The following is a 16719-nucleotide window of genomic DNA, read 5'->3' on the forward strand; positions in this document are numbered from 1 at the left end:
GCCCTGTTCACCCTGAAAAGTCCTCCTAACTAAATTCGGGGGTGTGTGTCAAAATTGGGAGAGCTGTCTCCCCGACTAGTCAAGCAACAGCCTGACAGAGTCATTCTCACGGGATCATGCCTTACAGATAACACCCCTGACCACCATCACAATTCAAAGAACAAAGAACAGTACAGCACAGGAAACAGGCCCTTCGGCCCTCCAAGCCTGTGCCGCTCCTTGGTCCAACTAGACCAATCGTTTGTATCCCTCCATTCCCAGGCTGCTCATGTGACTATCCAGGTAAGTCTTAAACGATGTCAGCGTGCCTGCCTCCACCACCCTACTTGGCAGCGCATTCCAGGCCCCCACCACCCCCTGTGTAAAAAACGTCCCTCTGATGTCTGAGTTATACTTCGCCCCTCTCAGCTTGAGCCCGTGACCCCTCGTGATCGTCACCTCCGACCTGGGAAAAAGCTTCCCACTGTTCACCCTATCTATACCCTTCATAATCTTGTATACCTCTATTAGATCTCCCCTCATTCTCCGTCTTTCCAAGGAGAACAACCCCAGTCTACCCAATCTCTCCTCATAGCTAAGACCCTCCATACCAGGCAACATCCTGGTAAACCTTCTCTGCACTCTCTCCAATGCCTCCACGTCCTTCTGGTAGTGTGGCGACCAGAACTGGACGCAGTACTCCAAATGTGGCCTCACCAGCGTTCTATACAGCTGCATCATCAGACTCCAGCTTTTATACTCTATACCCCGTCCTAAAAAGGCAAGCATACCATATGCCTTCTTCACCACCTTCTCCACCTGTGTTGCCACCTTCAAGGATTTGTGGACTTGCACACCTAGGTCCCTCTGTGTTTCTATACTCCTGATGACTCTGCCATTTATTGTATAACTCCTCCCTACATTATTTCTCCCAAAATGCATCACTTCGCATTTATCCGGATTAAACTCCATCTGCCACCTCTCCGCCCAATTTTCCAGCCTATCTATATCCTGCTGTATTGCCCGACAATGCTCTTCGCTATCCGCAATTCCAGCCATCTTTGTGTCATCCGCAAACTTGCTGATTACACCAGTTACACCTTCTTCCAAATCATTTATATTCCTGGGTATGTCCTGTGTCACCAGCAAGACAGACTCAGCAGCGGCGGCACATAGTGGTATACCGACAGGAGGGAGTTTCCCAGGAATCCTCAACATCAACTTTGGACCCCATGAAGTCTCATGGCACCAGGTCAAACATGGGCAAGCAAACCTCCTGCTGATTACCACATACCATCCCCCCTCAGCTGAATGAATAAGTTCTCCTCCATGTTGAAAACCACTTGGAGGAAGCACTGAGGGTGGCAAGTGCAGAATATACTCTGGGTGGGGGACTTCAACATCCATCACCAAGAGTGGCTCAGTAGTACCACCACGGACCAAGCTGGCCGGGTCCCAGAGGACATTGCTGCTAGACTGTATCTATGGTAGGTGTTGAGGGAACCAACAAGAGGGAAAATATACTTGACCTCATCCTCACCAAGCTGCCTGCCACAGATACATCTGTCCATGACAGTATCCGTGGGAGTGACCACCACTTATATCTTGTGGAGACAGTTCCATCTTCACATTGAGGATACGCTCCATCATGTTGTGTGGCAATATTACCGTGCCAAATGGGATAAACTTCAAATAAATCTAACAACTCAAGGCTGGGCATCCATGAGGCGCTGCAGGCCATCAGGAGCAGCAGAATTGTACTCAGCCACAATCTGTAACCTCATGGCCAGGCATACCCCCACTCCACCATTACCACCCAGCCAGGGGATCAACCCTGGTTCAGTGAAGAGTGCAGAAAGGCATGTCAGGAGCAACACCAGGCATCCCTAAAAATGAGATGTCAACCTGGTGAAGCCACACAGGACTACTAGAGTGCCAAACAGCAAAAGCAGCACAGCTAAACAATCCCACAACCAATGGATCGAATCCAAACTCTGCAGTTTAAACTATCCAAACTCTGTTTTCTATCAGTCAGTCGATCCTCAATCCAAGCCACTACTCTACCTCCAACCCCTTTGGATCTAACCTTCTGGATCAGTCTCTTGTGTGGCACGTTATTAAATGCCTTGTCATACTTGATGTATATAAGAGAGTTCACTAAATTGAATTTGGGATGAGAGAGCTTTCCTGTAAGGAATTCTACTCCAATGGAGTAGAATGGCTATATATTTTCTGAAGCTTAGAAAATTGAAAGGTGGAAAATTCTTAAATGACATGACAAAATTAGTAACGACATGCTGTTTCTCTTAAGAACAAAGACAAAGAACAAAGAAAACTACAGCACAAGAACAGGCCCTTCGGCCTTCCAAGCCTGCACCGATCATGCTGCCCGACTGAACTAAAACCCCCTACCCTTCCAGGCACCATATCCCTCTATTCTATCCTATTCATGTATTTGTCCAGATGCCCCTTCAAAGCACTATCATATCTGCTTCCACTACCTCTCCCGGCAACGAGTTCCAGGCACCCATCACCCTCTGTGTAAAAAACCTGTCTCGTATATCTTTAAACCTTGCCCCTCGCACCTTAAACCTGTGCTCACTAGTAATTGACTCTTCCACTCTGTCCATGCCCCTCATAATCTTGAAGACTTCTATCAGGTTGCCCCTCAACCTCTGTCATTCCAGTGAGAACAAACCAAGTTTCACCAACCTCTCCTCATAGCTAATGCTTTCCATACCAGGCAACATCCTGGTAAATCTTTTCTGTACCCTCTCCAAAGCCTCCACATCCTTCTGGTAGTGTGGCAACCAGAATTGAACACTATATTCCAAGTGGGGCCTAATTAAGCTTCTATAAAGCTGCAACATGACTTGCCAATTTTTAAACTCAATGCCCCGGCCGATGAAGGCAAGCATGCCGTTTGCCTTCTTGACTACCTTCTCCACCTGCGTTGCCACTTTCAGTGACCTGTGTACCTGTACACCCAGATCCCTCTGTTACCAATACTCTTAAGGGTTCTGCCATTTACTATATATTCCTACCTGTATTAGACCTTCCAAAATATATTACCTCACATTTGTTCGGATTAAACTCCATCCGCTATCTCTCCACCCAAGCCTCCAACCGGTCTATATCCTGCTGTATCCTCTGATAGTCCTCATCGCTATCCGCAAATCCATCAACCTTTGTGTCATCCGCAAATGTACTAATCAAACCAGTTACATTTTCCTTCAAACCTTTTATATGTATTACAAACAGCATTGATCCCTGAGGAATGCCACTTGTCACAGCCCTCCATTCAGAAATGCACCCTTCCACTGCTATCCTCTGTCTTCTATAACCGAGCCAGTTCTGTATCCACCTTGCCAGCTCACCTCTGACCCTATGCGATTTCACCTTCTGCACTAGTCTGCCATGAGAGACCTTGTCAAAGGCCTTACTGAAGTCCATGTAGACAACATCCACTGCCCTCCCCTCATCAATCATCTTCGTCACTTCCTCGAAAAACTCGATCAAGTTAGTGAGACATGAACTCCCTTCACAAAACCATGTTGCCTCTCGCTAATAATCCACTTATTTCCAAGTGGGAGTAAATCCTGTCTCAAAGAATCCTCTCCAATAATTTCCCTACCACTGTCGTAAGGTTCACCGGCCTGTAATTACCTGGATTATTCTTGCTACCTTCTTAAACAAAGGAACAACATTGGCTGTTCTCCAATGCTCTGGGACCTCCCCTGTAGTTTGCAGTGTCGATAGGTACCTCCCTTGTAGCCAGTGAGGATACAAAGATTTCTCTCAAAGCCCCAGCAATTGCTTCCCTTGCCTCTCTCAGTATTTTGGGGTATATCCCATCAGGCCCTGGGGACTTGTCTACCTTAATGTTTCTCAAGAACCCCAATACCTCCTCCTTTTTGATCTCAACATGACTCAAATTATCTACACACCCTTTCCCAGATTCATCATCCACGAAGTCCTTCTCTTTGGTGACTACTGACGCAAGGTACTCATTTAATACCTCGCTCTTAACTCAAGAACCTTAACTAAGGTGGAGTCAATTACTAGGGGGCATAGGTTTAAGTTGCGAGGGGCAAGGTTTAAAGGAGATGTACGAGACAGGTTTTTTATACAGAGGGTGGTGAATGCCTGGAACTTGCTGCCGGGGGAGGTAGTGGAAGCAGATACGATAGTGACATTTAAGGTGTGTCTTGACAAATACATGAATAGCTTGGGAATAGAGGGATATGGTCCCCGGAAGGGTAGGGGGTTTTAGTTCAGTTGGGCAGCATGGTCGGTGCAGGCTTGGAGGGCCAAAGGGCCTGTTCCTGTGCTGTAATTTTCTTTGTTCTTTGTAAGGGACTTGGTGACAGGGTAAGCCATTTCATAAAGATCGATAGAAATGTCTTCACTTAGAAAGTTGTAAATCTTGGGAATTCACTACCACAGAGGTCTATGGATGCGCATCCCCTCAGGGAATTAAGAGATTTTGGGATATGCCAGAAAAGTGGAGTTAAAGTGTAGGTCCAACCATGATTCGATTAAATGGCGGAACAGACTCCTGTGATTGTATGTCCTACTTTTCCTAATTTATCATCTTGTACGTGAAAGAGAGAAATAAATAGAGAAACAAATGCCAAGCTCAGCTAAACAGACAAAAACGGAAGGAGAGAACAGAAATCAGAAAACAGGAGAAAGAGATTATTGTAATTTGGGATTTTAACATGAAAGCAAATTCCCACAGGCAAGTCCATATCTCCTATAAACTGAAGCAAAGTCTTACAGGATAGTCTGGTCTGAGGAAACAATCCAGGAAAGAGAGGAAAGAAACTGAACAGCAAAACAAAAAGGGAGCAGAAACAATAAAAGATGTCAAAGATAGAAAACTGAGAAAGTCATCAAAAAAATGAATAAGTGGAAAAGAATTGCAGCAATAAAATGCCTTGGACCCCAACGTCGATTCCTATCACAACTGACATTTTTTAGGCTCCCCAGCTGCCTTCATAATAGAATATTGAACTGTGATGGAACCAGATTTGCTGGTGGCCTAAGTGAGGGCCCTGGCATAGAACCACCAAGTGGACCCTACATCTGTCAATAGCAAATAGAGAACCAGGTAAAAAGGAGGCAGCGATGATGGAAATTCCTGGTGTGACAATTGCTTTCGGCGACCCAGTGTCCCAGAATAATCATTTTACATCATATACCGTGATTGCTTTTGTCCAAGTCGTGGAATTCATTACCACAGAAAGTAGTTGATGCCAAAATATTGAATGTATTCAAGAGGCGGCTGGATACAGCACTTGGGGCGAATGGGATCAAAGGTATGGGGAAAAAGCAGGATTAGGCTATTGAGTTAGATGATCAGCCATGATCGTAATGAATGGCGGAGCAGGCTCGAAGGGCCGAATGGCCTCCTCCTATCTTCTATGTTTCTATGTGTACTGTCTGTTTCTGAAGTGCAGCAATATTCAAACTAGGAGGCTTGTTTGGTCTCTGTCATTCATATTTTAACATGTTGATATTTCTTCCCAATCACTTCTGTCCTCCATGCTATTCTCATCACATGATGCCACATAGGATAATGTAAAACAAGCTATTTACATACCGGCACCTTCTTTCCACCACTACATGTAACCTTCGGTGCTGGATTGCCTTTGAATATGCAAGTCAGGTTAACATAAGGTCCATTTTTGTAGAATGTCCTCTCCGTGCAATTTACTTCAGGTGATCCTGCAGGAGGAAAAACGCAAGCTCAATTCCCGGGGTGCTACATGCATACAAATAACTTTATTCCACAAAGTCTAAAGATCTAAAGATCGCAGTCCAAAGATGTGCAGATTAGGTGCATTGGCCATGCTAAATTGCTCCTTAGTGTCCTGGGATGCGTAGGTTAGAGGGATTAGTGGGGTAAATATGTGGGGTTACGGGGATAGGTGGGATTGTTATCGGTGCAGAATTGATGAGCCGAATGGCCTCCTTCTGCACTGTTGGGATTCTATGAAGTATTTATTTTCTGAGGGTACTGTCCATTGTTGGAATACGTTTTCTTAGTTCGAGTTGCTCTCCAGTACTTTAGCACCTTGACCATTCAGTATTATATAGGTCTATACTGCTAGCAGGCAGTTGGACTAAAGTCATCACAAGCAAATCTGGTCTGGTCCTAGTTGCCTCAATTCACACATCTCTAGCAAGATAGCAAATGTAATTTCTTTATTCAAAAAGGGGGGGGTGACAGAAAGCAGGAAACTACAGGCCAGTCAGCTTAACGTCTATTATAAAAGAAAGTTTAGGAAGCCATTATTAAATAGCAAGGTAGTTGGAAGAACCGAGGCAATCAGGCAGAGTCAACATGGTTTTGTGTTAAGGGAAATCACCTGTAACCAATTTATTGAAGTTCTTTGAAGGGTGGCACAGTGGTTAGCACTGTTGCCTCACAGCGCCAGGGACCCCGGGTTCAATTCCAGTCTTGGGTAAATGTCTGTGTGGAGTTTATATGTTTTCTCCATGTGTGTATGGGTTTCCCCTGGGTGCGCCAGTTTCCTCCCACAGTCCAAAGATGTGCAGGTTAGGTGGATTGGCCATACCAAATTGCCTCTTAGTGTTCAAAGATGTGTTGGTTAGGTCGATGCAGGCTTGATGGGCTGAATGGCTTTCTGCATTGGGATTCAATGGAGTTCTATAGTCACATGTGCTGTGGATAAAGGGGAACTGGTGGATCTACTGTACTTAGATTTCCAGAAGGCATTTCATAAAGGAGCCACATCAAAGGTTATTGCAGAAAATAACAGCTCATGGTGTAGAGGGTAATGGACTGAGGATTGCCTCACTAATAGAAAACAGAGTTGGCTTAAATAGGTCTTTTTCTAGTTGTCAGGATGTGACGAGTGGTGTGCCACAGGGATCAGTGCTGGGGCCTTCAGCCTTTTACAATTTATATAAATGATTTGGATGAACCATAGAAGAATCATAGAATCCCTACAGTGCAGAAGGAGGTCATTCGGCCCATTGAGCCTGCACCGACAACAATCCCATCTAGACCCTATCCCCATAACCCCAGGTATTTACCCTCCTAATTTTCATAACCTACACATCTTGGGACACTAAGAGGCAATTTAGCATGGCCAATCAACCAAACCTGCACATCTTTGAACTGTGGGAGGAAACCAGAGCACCCGGAGGAAACCCATGCAGACACAGGGAGAATGTGCAAACTCCACACAGACAGTCATCTAAGGCTTGAATTGAACCTGGGCCCTGGTTCTGTGAGGCAACAGTGCTAACCACTGTCCAACCCAATGTGATATCCTTCTTCAAAGAAGGGAGAGAGGCAAAAAGTAGGAAACTATAAGCCGGTTAGCTTGACCTCTGTGGTGGGGAAGCTGCTGGAATCATTGAGGAGGAGATGAATGAGCATTTGGAAAGACAAAGCTCAATCCACTATTGTCAGCATGGTTTTTTGAAGGATAAGTTATACTTGACAAACTTACTCGAGTTCTTTGAAGACATAACCAGCAAAGTGGTAGTGGGGAACCTGAGGATGTGGTGCATCTGGTCTTCCAGAAGGCGTTTGACAAGGTGCTGCATCAAAGACTGATCCAGAAGGTGAGATCGCAGAGGACTAGAGGTAGAGTACTGGATTGGATTGGCTAACTGACAGAAAGCAGAGGGTCGGGGCAAATGGGTCCTTCTCTGGTTGGCGAAGCGTAACTAATGGGATGCCGCAGGGGTCAGTCTCGGATCTCAACTGTTTACAATCTATATAAATGACCTGGAGGCAGGGACATAGTGCAACATGGCAAAATTTGCAGATGATACTAAAATTGGTGGGAAAGCAGGCAGTGATTTTATAGATGGATACAGTGGTTTTAGCTGGGGGAAGGGTAATTATGAGGCTATTAGGAGAGAATTAGGAAACATAGGTTGGACTAGGAGTTTACAGGGACTGGGAACGTCCGACATGTGGAGTTTTTTCAAGGAGCAGCTACTGCGAGTCTGTGATAGGTATGTCCCTGTCAGGCAAGGAGGAATTGGTAGGGCTAGGGAACCGTGGTGCACCAAAAAAGTTTCTTTGTTGGTTAAAAAGAAAAAGGAGGCTTATGTTCGGATGAGACGTGAGCACTCGGGTAGTGCACTAGAAAGCTTTAGATTGGCTAAGAGGGAGTTGAAGAGCGAGCTTAGAAGGGCTAAAAGGGGACATGAGAAGACTTTGGCGGATAGGGTTAAAGAGAATCCTAAGGCGTTCTATAGGTATGTCAAGAACAGAAGGTTGGTTAGGGCAAGTTTAGGGCCAGTTATAGATGGCAGAGGGAAGTTATGTGTGGAACCGGAGGAGATTGGTGAAGCATTGAACCAATATTTCTCTTCGGTGTTCACGCAAGGGGACATGAATATAGCTGAGGAGGACACTGGGTTGCAGGGGAGTAGAATAGACAGTATTACAGTTGATAAGGAGGATGTGCAGGATATTCTGGAGGGTCTGAAAATAGATAAATCCCCTGGTCCGGATGGGATTTATCCAAGGATTCTCTGGGAGGCAAGAGAAGTGATTGCAGAGCCTCTGGCTCTGATCTTCAGGTCGTCGTTGGCCTCTGGTATAGTACCAGAAGATTGGAGGTTAGCGAATGTTGTCCCATTGTTTAAGAAGGGGAACAGAGACTTCCCCGGGAATTATAGACCGGTGAGTCTCACTTCTGTTGTCGGCAAGATGTTGGAAAAAATTATAAGGGATAGGATTTATAGTTATTTGGAGAGTAATGAATTGATAGGTGATAGTCAGCATGGTTTTGTGGCAGGTAGGTCGTGCCTTACTAACCTTATTGAGTTTTTTGAGAAAGTGACCAAGGAGGTGGATGGGGGCAAGGCAGTGGACGTGGTATATATGGATTTTAGTAAGGCGTTTGATAAGGTTCACCATGGTAGGCTTCTGCAGAAAATGCAGATGTATGGGATTGGGGGTGATCTAGGAAATTGGATCAGGAATTGGCTAGCGGATAGGAAACAGAGGGTGGTGGTTGATAGTAAATATTCATCATGGAGTGCGGTTACAAGTGGTGTACCTCAGGGATCTGTTTTGGGGCCACTGCTGTTTGTAATATTTATTAATGATCTGGATGAGGGTATAGTTGGGTGGATTAGCAAATTTGCTGATGACACCAAAGTCGGTGGTGTGGTAGACAGTGAGGAAGGGTGTCGTAGTTTGCAGGAAGACTTAGACAGGTTGCAAAGTTGGGCCGAGAGGTGGCGGATGGAGTTTAATGCGGAGAAGTGTGAGGTAATTCACTTTGGTAGGAATAACAGATGTGTTGAGTATAGGGCTAACGGGAGGACTTTGAATAGTGTGGAGGAGCAGAGGGATCTAGGTGTATGTGTGCATAGATCCCTGAAAGTTGGGAATCAAGTAGATAAGGTTGTTAAGAAGGCATATGGTGTCTTGGCGTTTATTGGTAGGGGGATTGAATTTAGGAGTCGTAGCGTTATGTTGCAACTGTACACAACTCTGGTGCGGCCGCACTTGGAGTACTGTGTGCAGTTCTGGTCCCCACATTACAGGAAGGATGTGGAGGCTTTGGAGAGGGTGCAGAGGAGGTTTACCAGGATGTTGCCTGGTATGGAGGGGAGATCCTATGAGGAGAGGCTGAGGGATTTGGGATTGTTTTCGCTGGAAAGGCGGCAGCTAAGAGGGGATCTTATTGAAACATATAAGATGATTAGAGGTTTAGATAGGGTGGATAGTGATAGCCTTTTTCCTCTGATGGAGAAATCCAGCACGAGGGGGCATGGCTTTAAATTGAGGGGGGGTAGTTATAGAACCGATGTCAGGGGTAGGTTCTTTACCCAGAGGGTGGTGAGGGATTGGAATGCCCTGCCAGCATCAGTTGTAAATGCGCCTAGTTTGGGGGCGTTTAAGAGATCCGTAGATAGGTTCATGGACGAAAAGAAATTGGTTTAGGTTGGAGGGTCACAGTTTTTTTTTTAACTGGTCGGTGCAACATCGTGGGCCGAACGGCCTGTTCTGCGCTGTAATGTTCTATGTTCTATAGGTAGACTGGGAGAATGGGCCAAAATCTGGCAGATAAAGCTTAATGGATAAGTGTGAAGTTGTCCATTTTGACAGAAAAAATAGAAAGGCAAATTATTACCTAAATGGAAAGCGGATTCAAAATGCGTCCGGGCAGAGGGATCTGGGTGTCTATGTTCATGAATCGCAGAAAGTCGGTATGCAGGTGCAGCATGTAATAAAAAAGGCAAATGGGATGTTGGCATTTATTGCAAAGGGATTGGAGTATAAGAGTAGAGAAGTGTTAGTGCAATTGTATAGGGTGTTGGTGAGACCACATCTGGAGTATTGTCTCCAGTTTTGGTCTACTCATTTGAGGAAGGATGCAGTGGCATTGGAGACAGCTCGGAGGAGGTTCACCAGATTTGATTCCGGGGATGAAGGGGTTGACGTATGAGGAGAGATTAAACAGTTTGGGCTTGTACTCGCTGGGGTTTAGAAGGACGAGAGGGGATCTGATCAAGGGATATAACATTTTTAAAGGGATTGAAAAAGTAAATGTAGACCAAATGTTTCCTCTTATGGGGAAATCTCAAACAAGAGGTCACAGGTATAGATTGGGAGGCTGCAGATTTAAAAGTGAGATGAGGAGAAACCACTTCTCGCAGAGGGTAGTGAATCTGTGGAACTTGCTGCGGTGGAGTCTGAATTGTTGAATGGTTTCAAGGAGGAGATAGATATATTTTTAATTAAAAAGGGATAAGGGGAATTGGGGAACAGGTAGGGAGATGGATTTGAGACCAGGGAGAGATCAGCCATGATCTGATTGAATGGTGGAGCAGGCGTAAAGGGCTGAATTTGCCTAATGCTGCTTCTAATTCCTATGTTCCTACCCCACCGCAACCCCCCCGCCCGCCCCCCCCCCATGAAATCTCCACCCTCGCCACCACGGAGATGACAAATGATTTCAAAAGGAAATTGATTGTGTATTTGAGGGAAATAAACATTCAGGGCTATGGGGATAGAGCGGAGAAAAGGAACTGACTACAGAGAGCCGGCATGGACTCAATGGGCCAAATGGCATCTTTCTGTGACGTAATGACTCTAAGCAGTTTGGAGTGTTACAATTAGCAGTATAGATATATCAATGTTCCAGTGAGAGGTGTGGGATTTATCAGAATGTTACACTGAACAGTGTGGATATATCTAAAGTACTACTGTGAGGGGTGTGAGGCACATCAGAGTGTTACAGTAAGGGGTGTGGGGGATATCAGTATTACAGTGAGTTTGTGGATTTATATCACGGTGTCAAGGGTGATGTATCAGAGCAAGTTATAATGCATTCACAGCATAGAGGATGTATCGAAGAGTTTACTGCTCATACCTTTGACTAGAACGTTGATGGATTTTTGTCGTTTCAAGCTTGGAATGTTCTGGACTGTAACTTCGCAGGTGTACATTCCAGAATCATCAAATGTGACCACTGGCAGCTGAAGCACATTTTCGGAACTGATTGTCTTCTAAAGGAGCAATCAGGAGATGGTTAATAAACAGAAAGTGTGGGAAATTGCTCAAAGGCATGTATAGGATGTATTGGAGTGTTCCACTAAACATTATGCAAAGAAGAAATTAACCGCAAAGGTTCTTTCAAGAATTATTCTATAGTTTTACACCTACCTTGTGTTTTTTCCAAATCACAGATGTCTGTTGTGATGCCTTCGCACTACAATGTATAGTTTTATCTTTGGCACCCACCGTAAAAGTATACGGTCCTTTCGGTTCCAATGTAATAGAATCTAGATCTGTTGGAAAGCAGCAGAGAGGAAGAGAAACTCAATACTTGTCACCTCGATCAAGCAGCTCTGTGACTCTTAATTTTTATATAAAACAATAATCTGACCCTTCAGCACACGAACCATCTGTGGCATGCCTGATGGCTCACCGAGTGACTATAACTTCCAGTGTGGTATTGAGCAAAATAGGGCAGAAAATGCCAAGTCCAATCCCTGACCTGCAGAAGTTAAATAGTCTCAGCCAGTAAGGGTGCCCATGGGCTGGAAAGGCAAAAAGCAGCCAGGGTCCCTAATCCTGATCTTTTGAGCATGCCTTTATCATGTTGGGTAGCAAAAGCATCAGGGTTGGTCCAATGTCCAAACAGTAAAATAGTTTACTGACACACTATTTGGGGCTATTTCCTTTGACCACCTTGGTATCCAACTTTTGTGTAAACCCTGTATTATGCTCAAGAATCTTGACACCAAGTCACTGAAAAAATCCACTTTGCCCTATTTTGGCAGATAGAAATTCAAGCTAACTTTCTTCCCATGTGAACAATTGATGTAACAACTAATAGAGATCTTAGCTTGGCAAAAAAGCAAGGTCGGCAGCTCATATGGGATTATTAAACCTTTCCACACAAAGTTGATTGGACTCAGAGCTTCTATGTCTAAGTATATCATCTTGGGGTCACCTTAATCCCAACATGATCCTTCTTATCTAATTTCCCACTACTTAATCATTAACAACTGCAAGTGAAAGGTAAAAAGCAGTTCTCACAAGGAACTAAAGTGTAAATGCATTCCCAGCACCCTCCAAACATAGCACAAATCCACCGTTACCCACAAATCATGGTGCTATCATTTTGAAGCATGGAATCCTAGCTGTAATTGTGTCTCTCCACATCCTAAAGTGAATCTGGATGTATTAGTACTCATCCTCATACCCTGCCTCCAGCTAATATCTTTAACAGGTGGCATCCTTAAGCATCAGCTATGGCTCATTGGCTAGTGTTCTTACTTCTTGAGTCTGAAATTGGTGGGTTCAAGTCTCATTCTATGACTTGAGCACAAATTGTAGTCTGATACTCCAATGCAATAGTGAGGGAGTGCTGCACTATCAAAAATGCTGTCTTTTGGAAGTGACGTTAAACAGAGACCCTGTTCTGTCCTCTCAGGTCAATGTCAAAAATCCCATGTTACAACAATGACCACGGGGGGAGTTTTCCCGTCCCACCTGCCACGAGAATTGTAGTGGGCGGGGGGGTGGACCATGCAAAGGTCCATTGACCTTGGACGGGATTTTCCACTTTTGTGGCGAGCATGGCCAGAAAATTTCACCCTGCATTCCAAAAGTAGTAATTAGCGGAAACACATTTTGGGAGTTCTTCAAATAATTGGAAAGTATTGGGTAAGATCATGGAGAGAATTTTCCACCTGTTTTTGGTGAGCGAGAATGACAGAGATTCAGGGAGTTCCAAATAGCTTCTACAGTGTATCGGGTGAAGGGGGGAGGTTCTTTTTTTAAATTTTCATTCTTTTTATGCCAGGGAATCCTTTACAAATGGCGTCCATCTGTTAGGAGCCAAGGTGGAGCAGCTCTACAAGCATGACATTATGGGACCCGCCGCCAGGATTATTTTTTCAGACCGTTTAAATTCGTCAGGAAAAGCCAGTAGTGCATCCGGCGAGCTGCACATCGCTTTTCCTGCTCAAGTTGACACTCTAAAATTCAGCCCAGTGTCTCTCTTTTTTCAGCTATCTGATGGATATTAAACTTCAGCCAGCACAGATCAGGTCTACACATGCGTGTTACCATTAATTTAAATGCAGCAGACTTTCTCATTGATAGCCACCAATTCAGGTCCTCGTGTGCAGGATTTTAGTAAAATGTCTGGCTGACTGCTCTTTCAATGGACTTGATAATGAACTAGTGTAAGGCCAGAACCTTGCTCCCTTCAATTACCTCCCTTTTTTGCCACAGCTTATTGGCCTGGATATTGCACGTAGAGAAGCTCTTCTGTTGCAGATTTGGAGTTCTGGAGCATAAATGATGTGCCCTTTGGTCCTTCATCGCTAAGCTCCAAAGTACAGTCTAAAGTTAGAATTCACCTTATTTAACATTTGGGACAGATGCCCTTTGTGTCTTCTAACCATATCTTTGAGATCATTTGTTGAGCTGTGCTAAGCCATAACGCTGCCTGTGGGGGAACGCATATACCACTGGTAGCCCCATTGTTCAAGATGGTGGGCATGTGTAATGGACTCACCACATCACAAATGTACCTGCATAAATGAGCACTCTAGCCTTTTAGAAGTGACCAAATGTACAATGAAGCTGAACCTCATAACACAATACTATAAACATCACTGATGAAAACACTGAACAGAATGAACAGAACAAAATTGCCTCATATCTTTTCCAGTGTCTCTCCCATCTATTCTTGATTTCTCTTTGAGGCCATTAATTTTAATTTATAAATTAAATTTTACATTTAAAAATGTAAGTGGGTTTTCCCTGAGCATGCCAATGTTCCACAATATTGTACAAACTTTCAATTTTTATTACATTTTCCTCACAAGAATGAAATTCAGCCTGTTCTTTTAATAGGTCTTGGAGACCTTCAGCACATTCACAATACATGCTGTGAGAAGTCTTGAAAGTCAGTGATATCAGCAAAGTATCTTTTTGGTCCCACTTGGGCCCCTATTCTTAGAGATACATGAAGAATAATTACTAATGTGCGCATATTATAGGGAAGCCGGCATCTGTAGCATTGGATCCCAGTTATAAGTTTTTGGAAAAGGATGAAGGGGAAAAGGAAAGAGAAAACAAATACGTACAATTGATTATTATTGTCTTGTTTGCATTAAAATCCTTATGAAGTACATCAAAGTCCAGCACTTTACAGCCATAAACACCACTGTCCATTCTTTGCACTCCACTAAGTTCGAAGGTGTTGCCAGTGCTTTCAAGGATCTCCTCCTCTCCATTCTGTTCATCAAAAAAAAGCACAGTTATTATTATAAAGATATTTCCATTTTCTTAACCTCAAAAATGCCCAGAAAGTCTTGTGTTGGATTACTTTTGCTAAGCAAGTGTTTGATGGATACAGCACTGATGCTGTCAGGAATGTTAACTATACACCTGATTATGCGCTCATTAAATATTGCCAGCCTATTTACTAATATACCTCTCAAGGAAGCCATAGATATTTGCACCATATCACTATATCATGGCAATCTAAACATGCTATAATTTTCTGAACCTGTATTCACTGAATTTATGAACTTAGAACTCCCGTAGTTGATAATAGTGTTACCATGGGATCCCTTAGTCCCCACTCACATGTTTTCCCTTGAATGCCACAAACCTCCTACATCTTGCATATTTCCAATATGTAGATGGTACGCTTGCTATGTCTGAATCTGCAGCTACATGCAAGACTTTTCTTACACATCTTAATCCATGACATTTGCGCTGAAATTCGCCTTTGAAATGGAGTAGTCTAATATGCTCCCATTCCCTGATGTGCAAGTTGAGAAACCTGCTAATATGTTCTCTTCCACTGTCTAAGGTCTACCTTCATTGGTCAATATGGAATTCTTACAGCTCCATGTGCCAGACGATTGGCCTTATTGGCAAATCTGGTATATGAAATGGGGCGCATCAAAGCTATCCTGCAGGATAATGGCTACTTTGATCAGATTACTGTTCACTGTGTATTGTGCATACTCTCAAATGTTTTTAACTTTTTGTTCATGGGATGTGGGTATTTATTGCCCATCCCAAATTGTCCTGGAGAAAGTGGTGGTGAGCATTTAATTGAACTGCTGCAGTTCACGTGGCCTAGGTACACTCACACTGCTGTTAGGGTGGGAGTTTATTCCTTGAATATCCTGGGCCTGATGGATTGTATCCCAGGATATTAAAAGTAGCTACAGAGATAGTGGGTGCACTGGTAGTAATCTTCCGAGAATCCTCAAATTCTGGAAAGGTCCCAGAGGATTGGAAAACTGCCAGTGTAACATCTTTATTTAAAAAAGGAGGAAGACAAAAAAAGAATAACTATAGTCCAGTTAGCTTAACTCCTGCCATTAGGAAAATGTTAGAGTCCATTATAAAGGATGTAATAGCAGAGTATTTAGGAGTGCATAATATAGTCAAGCAGAGTGAGCATGGATTCACGAAGAGGAAATTATGCCTGACAAATTTATTGGAATTCTTTGAGGTGGTAACGAGCAGGATAGATAAGGGGGAACCAGTCGATGTAATATACTTGTATTTCCAAAAAGCATTTGATAAGGTACCGCACAAATGGCTACTTAATAAAATAAGAGCCCATGGTGTGGGGGGTAGTATATTAACATGGATAGTGGATTGGCTGACTGATAAAAGACAGAGTTGGAATAAGAGGTGCAGTTTCAGGTTGACAACATGTAACTAGTGGAGTGTCACAGGGATCCATGCTGGGGTCATAATTATTTACAATATATATATAATTAATGACTTGGACGAAGGAAGTGAATGTACTATTGCCAAGTTTGTGGATGATGCAACAATAGGTGGGAAGGCAAATGAGGATGAGACAAAGAGATATAGACAGGTTATGTGAGTGGGCAAAAATTTGGCTGATGGAATATAATGTAGGAAAATGTGAAGTTATGTACTTTGATAGGAAGGATAAAGGAGATGAGTATTATAAAAGATGTGGAGATACCAGCATTGGACTAGGGTGGGCACAGTAAGAAGCCCCACAACACCAGGTTAAAGTCCAACAGGTTTATTTGGAATCACAAGCTTTCGGAGCACTGCTCCTTCATCAGGTGACTCATCTGATGAAGGAGCAGCGCTCCAAAAACTCATGATTCCAAATAAACCTGTTGGACTTTAACCTGGTGTTGTGAGGCTTCTTACTGAGTATTATAAAAATAAAGAGAAAGACTGAAGAAAGCTGCAGCACAGAG

General features: G+C 43.8%; 1 protein-coding gene across 4 annotated transcripts in view; it reads right to left on the minus strand.

Annotated features, from left to right (window-relative positions):
• The window catches only part of LOC144479980 (basal cell adhesion molecule-like), a 227500-nt gene that overhangs the window by 54355 nt on the left and 156426 nt on the right, over positions 1-16719 (minus strand). For all 4 annotated transcript variants that reach the window (XM_078199122.1, XM_078199121.1, XM_078199120.1 and 1 more), the window contains exons 8-11: positions 14596-14746; positions 11654-11778; positions 11361-11496; positions 5585-5709 (exon numbers count right to left, since the gene is read on the minus strand). In XM_078199122.1, coding sequence (XP_078055248.1) covers positions 5585-5709; positions 11361-11496; positions 11654-11778; positions 14596-14746 — 537 coding nt within the window. The remainder of the gene's footprint in view (positions 1-5584; positions 5710-11360; positions 11497-11653; positions 11779-14595; positions 14747-16719) is intronic.

Source organism: Mustelus asterias, chromosome 27 (assembly GCF_964213995.1).
Source record: "Mustelus asterias chromosome 27, sMusAst1.hap1.1, whole genome shotgun sequence".
NCBI classification, from domain to species: domain Eukaryota; kingdom Metazoa; phylum Chordata; class Chondrichthyes; order Carcharhiniformes; family Triakidae; genus Mustelus; species Mustelus asterias.